At 38.8% G+C, this 18,799-nt stretch overlaps 1 protein-coding gene across 11 annotated transcripts in view; it reads right to left on the bottom strand.

The window, feature by feature from the left end:
* PPP1R9A (protein phosphatase 1 regulatory subunit 9A) overlaps nt 1–18,799 on the bottom strand; it is a 347,199-nt gene that overhangs the window by 159,483 nt on the left and 168,917 nt on the right. For all 11 annotated transcript variants that reach the window (XM_027540128.1, XM_027540136.1, XM_027540135.1 and 8 more), the window contains exon 3: nt 4,089–4,221. In XM_027540128.1, coding sequence (XP_027395929.1) covers nt 4,089–4,221 — 133 coding nt within the window. The remainder of the gene's footprint in view (nt 1–4,088; nt 4,222–18,799) is intronic.

Genomic DNA, 18,799 nt, shown 5'->3' on the forward strand with positions numbered 1-18,799 from the left:
GGGTTCATCTCATTGATTATTACTTATTACTAGCTTCTGCTTTAAGTATTTCTAAGTACAATTCATAATCCTACATTTTTAGTCTGCTGCTGCTGCTGCTGCTAAGTTGCTTCAGTCATGTCTGACTCTGTGCAACCCCAGACACGGCAGCCCACCAGGCTCCCCCATCCCTGGGATTCTCCAGGCAAGAATACTGTAGTGGGTTGCCATTTCCTTCTCCAATGCATGAAAGTGAAAAGTGAAAGTGAAGTCGCTCAGTCGTGTTTGACTCTTAGCGACCCCATGGACTGCAGCCCACCAGGCTCCTCCGCCCATGGGATTTTCCAGGCAAGAGTACTGGAGTGGCATATCTAAATGCTGTCTAATACTACCCCCAGACCAGACACTCACCCTGTCTACACTATATGGCTCCCCTCCCCGAGGCCCCTCTCCCGAGCTTCAGGCCCGCTGCCTCCAAGGTGCCCCCCGCCCAGCACCCTGCTCTCTGCCAGGCCACCTAAGCCCAGGGGCAGCTCCTGTGGCTTGGCACCAGGCTCCTCCCTGCCTGTCCCCACACCTCCAGGTTGTCCTCCACACTTGCCAGATTAATCCTCGCGAAGACTCACGTCGCTCTCCCACTCAGAACCTCTGAAGCCCTGCCTGGCGCACCAGTGGCTAAACTCCTTAGCTGGCATCCACAGGCCAGGCACAGGCCATCCACGATTGGCCTCGACACACACACCTGTATGTTTTTTCTCAGTGCGTGGTCTTGCATGGATAGTATTGCGTGGGTAGCCTAGTATGGATGCACATTTGTGCTTGGGCTAGCCCTGGGCTGCTACAGATTGTTTACCCACTTGGAAAATATTTTCTAAGGATAAATTCCTGGGAGTTGAATTTGTGTTTAAAGGATAGGAGGCTTTTGCTCCGTGTTGCCAAATTACCCTGTGTAAAGACTGTGCCAGTTCACATTCCCGTCACAGTCGGGCGAGGCCTGTCCCCCTGCATTCCTGCGTGTGCTGGTCTTACTGGTCCATTTTGAAATGGGGTGGCATCGCACTGCCACCACTGCACCAGTGCAGAATGCACTTAAGGCGCCTAAAAAGGCGTGGGGAAAAAACATTAGAAACGTCTGAGTGGCTGTTACTGAGGTCGCCTATAAGGCAGTTATGTCTTAAAAAGATTTGGCTTAGTTGGGGAGATAAGACATATGACAAATTTTTAGTCTACATATGTTTAAAAATATGTCATTTAGCAAAAGTGTGATGTCTTTGCTCAGTTGTATGCTAAAGAAAGCTAGTACAGAGTTTGATCTCCAGCTGAAGGCACATCCACATTAATTTTAGGCATAGGTACCTCTCTGCTGTGAGAACTGTTGACTAAATGAGTGATCACTGGGGACTTTCCTTCACTCCTTACATTTAGAATATTTGCACACATCATTTTCCACATTTATTACATTCTAATTGTTTCCCTGGTATAGGTATTCATATTCATTAAGAGGCATTCTCGTTCTAAAACTTTCCTACATTCGCTATAGCTTTACAGTTTCTCCCTAGAATGAGGTTTCTTATGCCTAAGAAGGTCAGATCTGTGCTAAAAGCTCTTCCTCATTGGTTACATGTATACAGTTGCTTCTGTTACATAAATTCTCTTATGTGTATAAAAGTCAGCTGTATTCAGAATTATTGCACATATTTATCACATTCATAGGATTTCTCTAGAGTGTGAATGTTTATATTTATGAAGGGATTAATAATGCCCAAAAGCCTTCCCAGTGTTTACATTTAGTGAGTTTGCTCTTGTGTTGTTTAAGAGATGATCGCTGTAGACTTTTCCACATTGAATAATGGTGCAGGGCTTATATCCTGTATGAAATCTTTGGTGAATATTAAGTATTAGGGGGATTCTTATTCGTATTCATTGTATTTACAGAGCTTTTGTTCATTATGAATTAACACATATCAAGCCAACGTTAAGCTACCATACTCGGTATACTCAAAGGGCTCCTCTCAAATGTGGATTCTCTGTACTACTATGCCATTTAATGGTTTCTACCAACAAATATCCTGCATGAAAATTATATCTTAGTTTTTAAATCCGTTTTCTCTCCCTGGACTCAGGTTTTAGTAAAATCATCTCCCTTCCTTTCATAGCTCCTCTTGATGCTCTAACTGGAAAATTACTCAGTCTTGCAAAGATGAAAATGCAACTGTGGGCAAAGCAGTATGTTGGCTTGAGCCACTCTCAACTCAGTGCAGACCACCTGAAAGACATGGCGATAACTGAAAGAAAACTAAAGGAAGAGTACAATCAACCCAGAGATCAGTTGACTGATTTCATCCCTGTACAGCTTCTTTGAGATGGCAGGCATGGGTGAAGTCCAGAGCCACACGCTTGAAGGCTTTGATTTCTGTGGTTGCACCATCAAGAACCCAGCAGCCACCGTGTCTTCCTCTGTATATATTCTACTAGGAACAGGCAGAGCACGAAGTATGCAAAACATCCAGGAAAAGATGGAAAAGACTCAAAGGCTATGTTAGAAAGATGCTGACACCACCTTCTGGAGCTCAGAGCTTATTTTCTCTACCAGGAAAAAAGATCTCATGTTGGTTCAGCATTCCCCTCACAACTAGTGAGGTTTGAGCTTGTATTCATAGGAATGTGGGTCATTCAATTTCCTCTAAAGTAAAGTACCAATTTTTCTAATGAGTTTTGCCTGTCTCTTTCATCCTGATAATTTACAGACTCTTAGAATATTATAGCTATTAACTCCATGTCACCTATAATGAATATTTCCCCTCCTAAATATATCACTTATCTGTTGGCTTTGTTTGACAATATTGCCTTCAAAAGTTTAAAATTTTGAATGAGTGAATTGGACCATCTTTCTTTTATAATTTCTGATTTTCCAAACGGTGAAGCCCTTCCTCCCAGAAGCCCAGATGTAGATATACGTTTTCATAAAATATCTTTGTTTTTTAAATATTTTATTATTTAATTCATGTAGTTTAGCTTTCTATATGATATAATGAAAATGAAGTTTTCCCAACTTAACATTCTTTCAGATAGATGCTCAGTTATGCCAGAACAATTTGTAAAGTACCCTGTTACTCCTAGAGTATCTCACATGTCAAGTTATTAAATTTTCATGCACACTAACATCATTCTCTGGACCTTGTAATTTGTTTCAATGATCAACTGCTGTATGATTACAATTTGTTCTGATTATCGAGGATTTACACTACATTCAGATATTTGGGAAATTAAATTCTTTCACTTTCTTTTCCATACTTCTCTTAGGTCTGTATTTTTCCATGTAAAATTTAGTACTGTATTATGCTATCCCCTCTCCCAATGTAACTGATGACAGTTCTATTTGAATTGCATTAAATTTATATATTACTTTATCAGGATCGAAGATACCTATCAGATATAGGAGAGACTTTCCTATACTGAGTCTTCCCATCCAAGAATGCAGAATATCTATTTGCTTAGATCCTGTATCTTTAATCAAGATCTTCAATCAGGATCCTATATCTTTAATGGGCTTCCCTGGTGGCTCAGCTGGTAAAGAATCCTCCTGCAATCCAGGAGACTTGGGTTCGATGCCTCAGTTGGGAGGATCCCCTGGAGAATGGAACGGTTACCTACTCCAGTATTTTGGCCAGGAGAATTCCATCGGGTCACAAAGAGTCGAGCGTGACTGAGCAACTTGCACTTCCACTTTTGTATCTTTAATAACCCCAAACAACCACCTAGCCCAAGCTCTCACTTATAGCAACTCTGCCTGGACTCTTCACATGCACCAGTGGTTTGCAGGAATACAGGAAAACATCAGACCTCATCCACCCTTCCCTACTCCTAGTCACAAATCCAGCCAACTAAAGTAGATGGGTTTCAGGAGAGATGGTAAGGGAGGAGTCTTTCAATATATCATCTATATAGAACTCATATAAACTGTTTTTGAAATTTAAAAAAAACTTTCCATGAGAATGAAAACTTTCTTCAATCCTTAGGGGGAAAAAAAGGCTATACTTAGGAAAAATAAAGTCATTTCTATGCTATTAGAATACCAGCATAACATTAACATTGCAGAGCTCATATACCTTTTTCTAGTTCCACTGGGAAAAGTTCCAGCTTTTCTACACGTTTTTCAAGTTCATACTCAGCCGAAGCAGCCACGGGGTCAACTTCATCATTCCTCCTGTCATAATCTTCATTGGAGTATGTGCTGAAGACCTGTAGTAAGATGTCAACAATAAGATGAAAATCCAGAAAAGACAGCTTTCTTAATTTAAAAAAATTCTGCTAAGTATCCAAAACTACATACGTTACAAATTTTGTATGAAGAATTTCTTCTAAACAACTGTTTTGTCGTCAAATCAATAGAAATGTTAGGAAAAGGAAAATGGAATCAGAATAAAAGTAACTCACTAATTTAAAAATGTACCACTTTGAATAATTTGAGAGACAAAAGTAACCAGCAGCTAATCATTACATGGTTATCAATATTTATCACTTTTTACAGAATCAGGCTATACCATATTAGCAGCAATAAAACTAAGGTAAAGCATCTTGAGCATGCTGCTAGAGCAAATGCCCATGCGGAATCCATTTCATGCCTGTCTTGTGGAAGCCCTGGTGTTGTAGTGTGCTGGTACTAGAATTATATGGAAACACAGAATCACCGAAACTGACTTCTGTTCTATACTGTACCGGGCAGTGTTAAGCTCTCATTTGTCATCTCTCATTTTACTTGTATGCAAATATACATTAAATTCTCATTGAACATTTTAATGAAATCACTATCAAAATATTGCTGAAGATCTGCAGAAAAAATAGAATATTGGTACGTCTTTCTTCCTGACCTAAGTCATTCAAAAGATCATTATATGTGGTCTTCAAATGTAGCCATAAGGAACTTATTGTCCTTATTTCTGCTGAAATATTTGATTTATTTTAAAAGTAACTGGAACTTGGTTTATAATCCCTCACTTAATACATTGAAGAATATTTAAAAGAAAGAAATATATAATTCATCAAACCAAATTAATTTACATGATAAAAACTGACATTTTCAACTAAATTCAATAGTTATAAAGTATTCAAACTGTGCCTGACAAAACTCTGTCATGTCCTCCAAAACTTAAAATCTCAGAGTGAGCAGTTTTTTAAAAAATATACATAAAAAGTGACAATAAACGTAGAAAGCAGGACTGAAGGTCAGAGATGGAAGAAATCAAGCCTATTGTCTATAAAGCCGGCCCTGCTAGTCCAGATGTGGTTTACATTCATATTACTGGAAAACTGGCAGCTCTTACATGCTATATATGGTAATCTATAAACCAGAAATACATATTGGATACACGGAAACAGATGTAGTGTGGTTCCTAATTCTACACACTTCTCAAAATCATGTCATTTATAGTCTTTGTTCCTGACTTTCAACATGTTTTCATAGCCATGTACCATTCACAGTTGGTCTTTACCACATTTCTCCACCAAAATAAACATTTCTGCATCAAAAGGAACACTTCTAGACTATGGGGTTCATATCTTTTAAATTTATCTTTTCATAAAATATGCTTCCTATGCCCCTTCCATAGAACCTTCTAGTGTTTTTCTTAAATTGTCAGGTTTATGACTTTATCTAAGATAGCCTTTTTGATCTTTCACTTCCCTTATATGTTTTGGTAATCATTAATTCATATATATTCATGCATCAAAAATGTATACAGTACCAGCTCTATGCTAGACATTATGCTAGACACAGAAGAAAGCACAATCTCAAGAAGCTCACAGTTTAGTAGGAAGACAGAAATAAAAATAAACAACTACCACATATGTGATAATTGATGTGACAAAAGAATATACCAAGCAATTTTTTTATCGTTCAGAGAAAGGGAATAATTTCATGGAAGGGGAACTATCTGAGCTGAATCCTAAAGAATAAACAAGGATTCATATATTCAAATGTAGAAGAAGTGAAATATGTATTTCAAATATAAGACACTATAAAAAATCTGTATCTTCTGGAAAACATGGACAATTGAACGGATCACAATATAGCATGCCTAGATAAACAAACTTTAATAACACACACAAAAAGTAATTGGATCTGGAACATACCTGTCCTGGAAACTATTGGCAGTGATGATTGGAAATTATTCCATTAATGTCTGCCACTCTACTTCTGCTAATAGGTTCAATTATATGATTGCTAAACAAAGATTCAAATGACATTAATACCACAACATAACTCAACTTTACTCCTGCATTTAATACGTTTATAACAGAATGTATATGTATTTTTATATATGTATATAAGTGTATGTATGTGTATATACACTGGAAGTGAGAAATAGATTTGAGGGACTAGATCTGATAGACAGAGTGCCTGATGAACTATGGACGGAGGTTCGTGACATTCTACAGGAGACAGGGATCAAGACCAACTCCAAGAAAAAGAAATGAAAAAAAGAAAAATGGCTGTCTGGGGAGGCCTTACAAATAGCTGTGAAAAGAAGAGAAGCAAAAAGCAAAGGAGAAAAGGAAAGATATACCCATTTGAATACAGAGTTCCAAAGAATAGCAAGGAGAGATAAGAAAGCCTTCCTCAGCAATCAATGCAAAGAAATAGAGGAAAATGATAGACTGGGGAAGACTAGAGATCTCTTCAAGAAAATTAGAGATACCAAGGGAACACTTCATGCAAAGATGGGCTCAATAAAGGACAGAAATGGTATGGATCTAACAGAAGCAGAAGAAATTAAGAAGAGGTGGCAAGAATACACAGAAGAAATATACAAAAAAGATCTTCATGAACCAGATAATCATGAAGGTGTGATCACTCACCTAGAGCCAGACATCCTGGAATGTGAAGTCAAGTGGGCCTTAGGAAGCATCACTACGAACAAAGCTACTGGAGGTGATGGAATTCCAGTGGAGCTCTTTCAAATCCTGAAAGATGATGCTGTGCAAGTGCTGCACTCAATATGCCAGCAAATTTGGAAAACTCAGCAGTGGCCACACGACTGGAAAAGGTCAGTTTTCATTCCAATCCCAAAGAAGGGCAATGCCAAAGAATACTCAAACTACCACATAATTGCACTCATCTCACATGCTAGTAAAGTAATGCTCAAAATTCTCCAAGCCAGGCTTCAGCAATACGTGAACCGTGAACTTCCAGATGTCAAGCTGGATTTAGAAAAGGCAGAGGAACCAGAGATCAAATTGCCAACATCCGCTGGATCGTGGAAAAAGCAAGAGAGTTCCAGAAAAACATCTATTTCTGCTTTATTGACTATGCCAAAGCCTTTGACTGTGTGGATCACAATAAACTGTGGAAAATTCTGAAAGAGATGGGAATACCAGACCTCCAGACCTGCCTCTTGAGAAACCTGTAAGCAGGTGAGGAAAAACAGTTAGAACTGGACATGGAACAACAGACTGGTTCCAAAGAGGAAAAGGAGTACATCAAGGCTGTATATTGTCACCCTGCTTATTTAACTTCTATGCAGAGTACACTATGAGAAATGATGGGCTGGAAGAAGCACAAACTGGAATCAAGATTGCCGGGAGAAATATCAATAACCTCAGATATGCAGATGATACCACCCTTATGGCAGAAAGTGAAGAAGAACTAAAGAGCCTCTTGATGAAAGTGAAAGAGGAGAGTGAAAAGGTTGGCTTAAAGCTCAACATTCAGAAAACTAAGATCATGGCATCCAGTCCCATCAGTTCAGTTCAGTTCAGTCACTCAGTCATGTCCAACTCTTCGTGACCCCATGAATCTCAGCACGCCAGGCCTCCCTGTCCATCACCAACTCCCGGAGTTTACTCAAACTCATGTCCGTCGAGTCAGTGATGCCATCCAGCCATCTCATCCTTTGTCATCCCCTTCTCCTCCTGCCCCCAATCCCTCCCAGCATCAGGGTCTTTTCCAATGAGTCAACTCTTGGCATGAGGTGGCCAAAGTATTGGAATTTCAGTTTCGACATCAGTCCTTCCAATGAACACCCAGGACTGATCTCCTTTAGAATGGACTGGTTGGATCTCCTTGGAGTCAAAGGGACTCTCAAGAGTCTTCTCCAACACCACAGTTCAAAAGCATCAATTCTTCGCGGCTCAGCTTTCTTCACGGACCAACTCTCATATCTGGTCCCATCACCTCATGGCACATAGATGGAGAAACAGTGGAAACAGTAGCTGACTTTATTTTGGGGGGCTCCAAAATCACTGCAGATGGTGATTGCAGCCATAAAATTAAAAGACGCTTACTCCTTGGAAGTAAAGTTATGACCAACGTAGACAGCATATTAAAAAGCAGAGACGTTACTTTGCCAACAAAGGTCTGTCAGTCAAAGCTATGGTTTTTCCAGTAGTCATGTATGGATGTGAGAGTGGGACCATAAAGAAAGCTGAGTGCCAAAGAATTGATGCTTTTGAACTGTGATGTTGGAGAAGACTCTTAAAGAGTCCCTTGGACTGCAAGGAGATCCAATCAGTCCATCCTAAAGGAGATCAGTCCTGGGTGTTCATTGGAAGGACTGATGTCGAAACTGAAACTCCAGTACTTTGGCCACCTGATGTGAAGAGTTGGAAAAGACCCTGATGCTGGGAAAGATTGAGGGCAGGAGGAGAAGGGGACAACAGAAGATGAGATGGCTGGATGGCATCACCGACTCAAGGGACATGAGTTTGAGTAAACTCCAGGAGTTGGTGATGGACAGGGATGTCTGGAGTCCTGTAGTTCTTGGGGTCACAAAGAGTTGGATATGACTGAGCGACTGAACTGAACTGTGAGTGTATAGACACACACCTGCTAGCAAATATTCTTCCCCAAAATGGCTGGTTTATTAAGTTCATTTAGGGATATCCCCAAATTAAATAAAACAAACAGAAAACTAACTATATAACTACAGACTGGAAAATAATATTTTAAATAATGTTTGAGGCATCTAGCAATCAGAGGACCATATCACCATCTCATTCTGTAGAGAACAAATAATGTAATATCCTCTCATCCTCAGCCTGTTCATTGTCTGGTAAATTATGTGGGCACCCTTATAAATACAAGGAAAAAAAATGCCAGAATTCATTATTCGTGAATTAAGCTTTTGTTTACCTGGAGAATCCAAGAGGTTAAATAGAAAAATTTAGAACTAACAAGAGTTCAGTGATTTCTACATTCCCTCACTCATGTAAAAAAATCATTCTCTTAAACTTATGCAAGCCAAACTTGGGCTACTGCTACTATAAATGAAGAGGATAATTACAATAAAAGCAAGTGTGTTTCTAGAAATGTAGTTCCCTAACTATTATATCTGTGATAAATTATCATACAACCTCAAATTTATTGTGAGACCTATAGATAGAAAATACTAATGTTGTTTTAAAGAAAATAAAAGTGTTGTCTTGCCTTTGGGAAAAAAAAAAAAAGAGTTCAGTGAAAACAGAATTTGGAAACTGACCAAAAAATCCATAGTCATTTTACAAAATATAATAGACAAGATCATAAATTATAAAATTAGTGATTATAAATGTACAACGGTATCCTTATCTTTAAAACGTAAGTGAAAAATTTAAAAAGCCCTGAGTAAGTGTAATGCCATTCTATGTTCTTGGATTAAAATTATTAATATTGTAAAATCACCTATGATCCTAAATTAGTGTAAATGTCTGTTTGCCCCAATTTAATTTATGAATACAGGGCAATCAAAATAGAAATTCCACTAACATTATTCCTGGAAACTAGGAAGCTGTTTGCAAACTAAGAATAAGAATGGAAACAGACCTTATCAGATATCAGAAGAGATAATAAAACCTCATTTATTAAGGCAATATACTTTGCCCAAAGACACATCTATTTTTGTACTTTCTGCTTCTCTCCTCTACTTTTCTATTCAAATTAGTTTGGGTGATCTATTCAAAAAATAGTAGGGAAAGAATGAGATATCTTCCTGGAAAAAAAACTCCTATTTCATATGATTAACAAAAGTAAAATTTACATTGGCTAAGGACAAAAAAATAATAAATTATTAAACTGCTAAAGTTCAAACTACCAAACAATTACATGCATTTCTCATGCTAGTAAGGTTACACTCAAAATCCTTCAAGTTAGGCTTCAGCAGTATGTGTAGCAAGAACGTCCAGTTGTACAAGCTGGGTTTAGAAAAGGTAGAGGAACCAGGGAACAAACTGCCAACATTTGCTGGACGACAGCGGAAGCAAAGGAATTCCAGAAAAACAATTATTTCTGCTTCATCAACTATGAGAAAGTCTTTGACCACATGGATCATAACAAACCATGGAAAATCCTTAAAACAGATGGGAATATCAGACCACCTTACCTGCCTCTGAGAAACCTGTATGCGGGGCAAGAAGTAACTGTTAGAACCTTACATGGAACAAACGACTGGTTCAAAATTGGGAAAGGAGTTAAGACAAGGCTGTATATTGTCACTCTGTTTATTTAACTTATAAGCAGAGTACATCATGAGAAATGCCAGGTTGGATGAGCCATAAGATGAAATCAAGATTGCTGGGAAAAATATCATCAGCTTCACATATGCAGATGATACTATTCTAATGGCAAAAAAAAAGGAACTAAAGAACCTCTCAGTGAGGGTAAAAGAGGAGAGTGAAAAAGCTGGCTTAAAACTCAACATTAAAAAAAAAACTAAGATCACGGCATTTGTTCCCATCATTTCACAGCAAATAGATGGGGGAAAAGTGGAAACAGTGACACACAGATTTTCTTTTCTTGAGCTCCAAGATCATCACAGATGGTGACTGCAACCATGAAATTAAAAGACGCTTGCTTCTTGGAATGAAAACTATGACAAACCTAGACAGAGTATTAAAAAGCAAAACATCACTATGCAGATAAAGGGTCCATCTAGTCAAAGTCATTGTTTTTCCAGTAGTCATGTATGGACGTGAGTGTTGGACCATGAGAAGGCTGAGCACCGAAGAACTGATGCTTTTGAATTGTGGTGCTGGAGAAGACTCTTGAGGGTCCCCTAGACTGCAAGAAGACCAAATCAGTCAATCCTAAAGGAAATCAACCCTGAATATTCTTTGGAAGGACTGATGCTAAAGCTGAAGCTGCAATACTTTGGCCACCTGATGCGAAGAGCCAACTCACTGGAAGAGATCCCGATGCTGGGAAAGTTTGAAGGTAAAAGGAGAAGAGGGTGGCAGAGGATGAGACAGTTATAAAGCATCACCGACTCAATGAACATGAAGTTGAGTAAAGCCCAGGAGACAATGGAGGACGCGGAAGCCTGGCATGCTGCAGTCCTGGGGTTGCAAAGAGTCTGACACAACTTATGACTGAACAATGACAAACTGCTAAAGGAAAATATGCAACAGTGTTTTTAACAGGCAAGAGAGAATCTTCCCCAAAAGCCACGGATCCTAAAAAGCCTAAAGAAAATAAACTATTTGATTAAAAATTGATGCTGAAAATTTCTAGGTAACAATATACACCATAATGAAATTATAAAACAGGTCAAATATTAGGAGAATATATTGCCAAATATCAAGATGAAATATGAACATTTGTAATATAAGAAATGTTTTATCAACTTAAAAACTACGTCTGTAAGTAGGGGGAAGGAAACTGAGAATTCAACAAAGAAACACTACTGTTCAATAAATGATGTAAAGATGCTCAATTTCATTAAAAATTTTCTTCTTAAGGAAAAATACCAATACAGTATACTAACGCATATATATGGAATTTAGAAAGATGGTAACAATAACCCTGTGTATGAGACAGCAAAAGAGACACTGATGTATAGAACAGTCTTATGGACTCTGTGGGAGAAGGAGAGGGTGGGAAGATTTGGGAGAATGGCATTGAAACATGTAAAATATCATGTATGAAACGAGTTGCCAGTCCAGGTTCGATGCACGATACTGGATGCTTGGGGCTAGTGCACTGGGACGACCCAGAGGGATGGTATGGGGAGGGAGGAGGGAGGAGGGTTCAGGATGGGGAACACATGTATACCTGTGGCGGATTCATTTTGATATTTGGCAAAACTAATACAATTATGTAAAGTTTAAAAATAAAATTTAAAAAAAATTTTCTTCTTAAAAATTAATTTAAGAAGGAAATGCAATATATTCACCTATAGGATGACTTTTTTAAAGAGCCTGCAACATTAGTGTTTGTGAGGATATAGGAGAAATACTCTTGAAAAAGCAGGGAAAAAGTCAAACTTTGAAGTTAGCTATCAGGATTGTAAATGTAAATGCCTTTGATCCAATAATGTTACATGTAAGTATTTATAGAGATATTTACTAGTGTGCAGATATCTGTGCAAGGAAGTTCATTAAAGAACCGTTTGTAATTCCCCAAGATGGAAAATTATATAAATATTCAAAGATAGAGAAAATGTCTCACTATGTTATAGTATTTACAAAGATGTAATTTCACACAATGATAAGAAAGATCTATCTCTGCAGACATGAAAGGATTTGAAATTACTTAGCCAAAGCCTCATATATTACTTAACCAAAAAGGCACATGGCAGATATATTTGTATCTATATCCATATGTATCTACTCCTCTATCTCTCTATATACATATATAGTGAGTCAAAGTCACTCAGTCATGTCTGACTCTTTGCGACCCCATGGAATATAATACAGTTCATGGAATTCTCCAGGCCAGAATACTGGAGCGGGTAGCCCTTTCCCTTTCCAGGTGATCTTCCCAACCCAGGGAACGAACCCAGGTCTCCTACATTGCAGGTGGATTCCTTAACAGCTGAGCCACCAGGGGAGCCCAAGAATACTGGAGTGGGTAGCCTATCCCTTCTCTAGCAAATCTTCCCCACCCAGGAATTGAACTGGAGTCTCCTGCACTGCAGGCGGATTCTTTACCAGCTGAGCTACCAGGGAAGCCCATATATATAGGTTTAAATATATTCTCAATTGGTATGACCCTAACTTTAATCTAAATTAAAGATCTCCTAAATTTCCTAGCCATGTAGCTCTTGCCAAACTATAAAACCACTCTAAGCTTCAGTTTCATTATTTACAAAATGGCTATTATAACAATAACATCTATCATATAAAGTTGCTGTGAAAATGAAATGAGACAATCCAAATAATTATGCTGGGTTCAACGTAAGGGGAGTGAAAGCTTTCCCAGGGTAATCAGGGATAATAATATTTCCCTAGATACCTACACTCATCTCATACTCTTATTTACAAATAAGTTTTGAATGTTTCATCTACTATGACGCTTAATGCCCTTGGCACAAAAATCTACTAGACTAATTTGGTATTACAGTGTAGACTGGCCTGCCAAAACCCCTACCTGTGTCCAGAGCAATATAATATCATTACACAATGGATTGTTATTTGCCAGGCTTTGTTTTGCCTTGACCAGGAAGAACCTCAGAGATGAAAGGAAAATTGACCTAGGTAAGACTTTCCCTTTCATCAATATGGTCATGACTCATTCAGTATTCTTACAATAGTTCTATCATTTTTATTTATATTACCATAACTGCTCTATAAATATATATGAATAGTTAATTATGCAAATAGTAATCAAAACCCCATCATGATATGGCTGCAATGCAAAAATGCAAAAAGCTAAAGGCCAACCGCATCCTGTGTCCTAATATTCAGCACCATTCAAGAGATACACACATGTTTAGTTCAGTAACCTTTACATTGTTTCTGTGTTATTTCACTGAGAAAAGCAAAAGGATGTTTAAATTTAAGACTTCTTGTTTCAGAGCCAACAAGCGATATTCTATTCCTTGATCAAAGGAAACAAAACAAGACCTTATCCCTTGCTTTACAGCAGAGGCAGGCTTTTAGGGATAACAGGTTTACAAATACAGTTAGCAATGACATTTCTGACCCTGCAACCCAAAGTTATGAAAAATAAATAAAGTTAAAATTAGCGTATAAGATTTCAACTAGAACCATTCTTTTTCAAATTTCCAGTAATTGGAGCTCCAACACTTTTTCAAAACAACACCAACCTTTTTTCAACAATAAGGGAAAAAAACCTGATTTCCTTTACTTCCTTACAACACACTTTCTTTAATCAATGCAGGTCAAAATGAGTCCAGAATTTTCTGTAAATATTGACTGGAAGGAATCTCCCACAAGGCTTCCCCAAGGTTTCAGTCCTGCCTGTCGTCTGTGTTCTGCGTCATCTCCTGACACATCAAAGAGGGAAAGTGTTCCAGGTTCCAGCAAGCTGTATTTCAGATGACGGCTTGGCACAGCACGCTCGTGGAAATTAGCCAAGCATTCACATGCTTCCACGAACGGGCCCCACTTATCACAAGCTTCCTTGGCAGAACTCTAACTCACCTTCACATGATTTTAGCGGCTCTGCTTAAGAGACTCTATAAATTGAAACTGAGAGAAGACAGTCCACCTCAAAGTTTTTAAAAACAAATTTGGTGATAAACCATCCTCAGAAAAGAGGATCCTGACAGCCTTAGAACAATGTACACAAAACTTCAGTTTCCTTTCCTTCCCACACTGACTTACAATGTTAAGAATTATAGTTTCTAGATTGCCTAGTGTGTGCCAGGGAGTATATTAGGTTCTCGTTGCAAACTGACATAAGCCAAACTTGAGTTTAAAATCATCAGGCATTTGGGGGTAAGTACTGGCAGTGTCCAAAGATTCTAAATAGGTGAGAGCTTTCGGATGAATATAAACACATTGATGAGTAGGAGGATGAAAAAACAGACCCGCAGCTCCATCTTGCATGCTCAGTACAGTCTCAGATTTCTGTCCTTCAGTTACTGTGACAAGTAACCTGCATGGAGGCATGCTTAAAGCAACTGTGACAATATTCCACAGTAGGATGTCTCTAACCTAACTGGATCTGTCACCAAAATCCTACATGTCAGAAAAAAAGACCAAATGAATAAGAGAGTTAGACACCCTACAAAAGCTTAGCTTGCTTGAATCAAAATCTATTTACATAAAATATTTCTAAAACCAATCCACATATTTTCAACATCACTCATTTAACCAATTATCTGTAACATTCCTAACATTAATAAACCTTCCTATGCAGATTTAAAATATGCATCTCTGGAGTGTAGACTTATAATTAGGTTCTTTCAAATACGAATCCTTGAGTGAAGATCCATGAGTGTTGTACCTAGAGTGCTAACTAAAGACTCCTAAAAGAAAGCTATACCCGTAAATGTGGTAGTGTGTATGCTGTAATAACTGAAAGTAAATTACAGACAATATAAAGCTTTACAGAAGTAGTCTTTAACTCTTATACCAACTGATCCAGTAAATAAGGCAGAAAAAGGGAGAGAATTTACTTTTCATATTTTTACATGAGAAATTCGAAACTCAGAGAACAATATACATGGCATACATGAGGATAACTAATAAACACAAAGTCTGTAAGGACAAAAGGTGTATTTCACTAGTTGCAAGCCGAGTGGTTTCATGAATAACTAAAGAACAGGAAGTGAAAAAACAAAGATACTTGATACAACGGGAGGTAGAGGACAGGCTGAGCAAAAGGCAACACAAAGAGGCCTATATCCTCAGGTTTCTCCAGAGAAGCACAACCAACAGGAAGTGTATGTGTATAAGATGTTCCCCGGCCCAGGGGTCGAACCTGGGTCTCCCACACTGCAGGCAGACTCTTTACTGTCTAAGCCACCAGAGAAGCCCTCATATTTGTATTTACATTAACTAGATTTATTTTAAGGAATTGACTCACGTCATTATAGAGACTGACAAATCCAAAATCTGTACAGTAGCAAGCTGGAGACACAGGGAAAAGTTGCTGTTGGGAGTTCAGGTCCAAAGGATTCTCTCTGCTTCAGGGAAAGTCAGAAAGGAAAGTGAAAGTGAAGTCGCTCAGTCGTGTCCGACTCTTTGCGACCCCACGGACTGTAGCCTACCAGGCTTCTCTGTCCATGGGATTTTCCAGGCAATAGTATTGGAGTGGACTGCCATTTCTTTCTCCAGGGGATCTTCCCGACCCAGGGATCGAACCCAGGTCTCCCACATTGTAGACAGACACTTTACCGTCTGAGCCATACTATAAAGCCTTCAACCTGTTGGATGAGTCCCACCCACATCACAGAGGGCAATTTACTTTACTGTACTCAAAGTCTACTAATTTAGATGTTAACCTCGTTCAAAAACAGCATCACAAAAACATCTAAAATAATATGTGATCTAAAACATCTGGGCACCATGGCCTAGACAAGTTGACACATAAAATTAACTGTCACAAAGTCCTTAAAATAGAATAATCTTTGGCTCCAAAAGCTTGACATCTAACTGAGATAATCATATCTAGATAGTGCCTCTCTATATATCATTGGAGTGCAGTAAATTTTTATATCCCCAGATACATTCATGGAATGTACACAAAACCCATGATAAAATTAAACATACATTTTTGTATTATCAATGGCACCAATCACTTCATATTTGTAGACAATCAACAATGAAATATGGAGAGTGTAAATTCTTCAAATTTAAAATAGCAATGGTTGACTCTGTAGAAAGATAAGCTAAATATAAGAAAACTTTTTATGAAAAAATACTTAAAAATAAGTGGAGTTTTATTAAGGTCACATACACAGAAATTATCAGTGAAATAAAAAGATTAGAAAGTCCTACATCTCTTCATTTTGACAAACTAGAATTCAGTTATAATTAGCACATTTATCTACAAATATGTATATAGTTAAAGTCCTTGAAAAATCTTAAAAATAAGCTTAATATCTCCTTACAAAATCAGCTTATGCCACTAGAGTAATTAAAAAGAAATTCCATCATAAATAAATATAAACTTTGCTTATTTTAAACTTGGACAAATTGTCCAAAAAAGTGAGTTTTTCCGGTAGACAGCTGAACAGAAAACTGGGCAGTTCCACAGATGTTCATGTTTTCTTGGTGTTTTTCAAATTGTAATAAACATTTAAACACATCCATGAGAAATCAGCAATGTTCTCTTTCAGCTCAGCCAGACTTTTAGTTTAAATCAGAGACATATGCTTTTCAAACTGACAACCAGTGGCCAGCATAAAATAAACTGGTGGCCTTGGTCCAGTTCCCCGGAGAAGGCAATGGCACCCCACTCCAGTACTCTTGCCTGGAAAATCCCATAGATGGAGAAGTCTGGTGGGCTGCAGTCCATGGGGTCGCTAAGAGTCGGACACGACTGAGCGACTTCCCTTTCACTTTTCACTTTCATGCATTGGAGAAGGAAACGGCAACCCACTCCAGTGTTCTTGCCTGGAGAACCCCAGGGATGGGGGAGCCTGGTGGGCTGCCGTCTCTGGGGTCGCACAGAGTCGGACGTGACTGAGCGACTTAGCAGTAGCAGCAGCAGTGGTCCAGTTCCCACTGAACAGGCATCTTCACCACAGGAAAAACTGAACTAATTAGCACCCCTTGGCAACTTTTAGGGGGGCAGGATAATCTCCTAGAGAAATAACTTTCCATTCACAGAAAGTAATACTCTTGTACAGATGCAACAGGTTGAGCCAGTAAGTCAGAGTTCTGTTCTCGGATTTGTCTTAGCGGTTAGTATTTACTTCTTTCACTACCAGACCCAGCACTGTGCTTCTGAAGGCCCATGGAGTGAGATTATTTTGAATTATCTAAATAAGAAAACAGATGGAGGTGAGTACTACAGCATGTATGGGGTAGTGAGGTTAAAGAGGAGAAAGGGAGTCATGGGCCACACCAAAGAGGGTTTAAGGCTGGGAAAAGAAAGACTTTCCATGATATAAGAGTTAGTCATGTACAGAAGTTTACTCTCACCCATGCAAAGGTCCCAGGGGTGACTGCACCTCTGATATGAGGGCTATGGGGTATCATGAGGACTAAATACTAAACTCTGAGGTTTTAACAACCTTGGGAAGTATACTCCAGACCCAGAATTTTGCCTGGAAATAGAGTAAAAGAAAGAGCCTTGCAGGGAACTTGATCGTCTGTTCAAAAATATCATCAGAAGTAATGGTTCAGGTTAAAAGCAAAAGGAGCCCTTTCCCTGCTGGTTCAGATGGTAAGGAATCCACCTGCAATGCGGGAGACCTGTGCTCAATCCCTGGGTTGGGAAGATCTCCTGGACGAAGGCATAACTAACCCACTCTAGTATTCTTGCCTGGAGAATCTGGATGGACAAAGGAGCCTGGCAGGCTACAGACCACAGGAGTCACAAAGAGTCAGCCAAGACTGAGCGACTGGTCACAGCACAGCACTGTAAAACTATCAGAACTTGTGCATCTATCCAGGGAGATGGGAGAAAATGTAAAAACATGGACGAGACTAAATAACAGCCAAATCAGTGTGTAAGGAGATCAAGGAGGTTAACTTGAGTACAGCAGAAGAAAGGAATGTGACGTAAAGTATACTAGAGGTGGGTCAACTAAAATTGATTTCTACTCCTTAAATAATAAAATGGGCTGAAGATCAAGATCCTCATACCTACTGTGATGGTCTTTTGATATGTCAACTTGAATAGATTAGGCTTCAGCCCCCAGTTATTTAATTAAACAGTAATCTAGGTTCACTGTAAGGTATTCTGTAGATGTGATTAAAGTTCAAAATCAGTTGACTTTAAGTAAGGGAGGGTCCAGTGGTTAAGACACTGCACTTCCAATGAAGAGGGCACAGGTTCAATCCCTGGTCCGGCAACTGAGATCCCACATGCCACTTGGTAGAGCCAAAAAAGAAAGTAAGGGAGATTACCCTAGATAATCGGGGTAAGCCTCATTCAATCAGTTGAAGGGCCTTAAGAGCAGAGTTGAGGCCCACCGGAGGAAGTTCTGCC

Source organism: Bos indicus x Bos taurus, chromosome 4, assembly GCF_003369695.1.
Source record: "Bos indicus x Bos taurus breed Angus x Brahman F1 hybrid chromosome 4, Bos_hybrid_MaternalHap_v2.0, whole genome shotgun sequence".
NCBI lineage: Eukaryota > Metazoa > Chordata > Mammalia > Artiodactyla > Bovidae > Bos > Bos indicus x Bos taurus.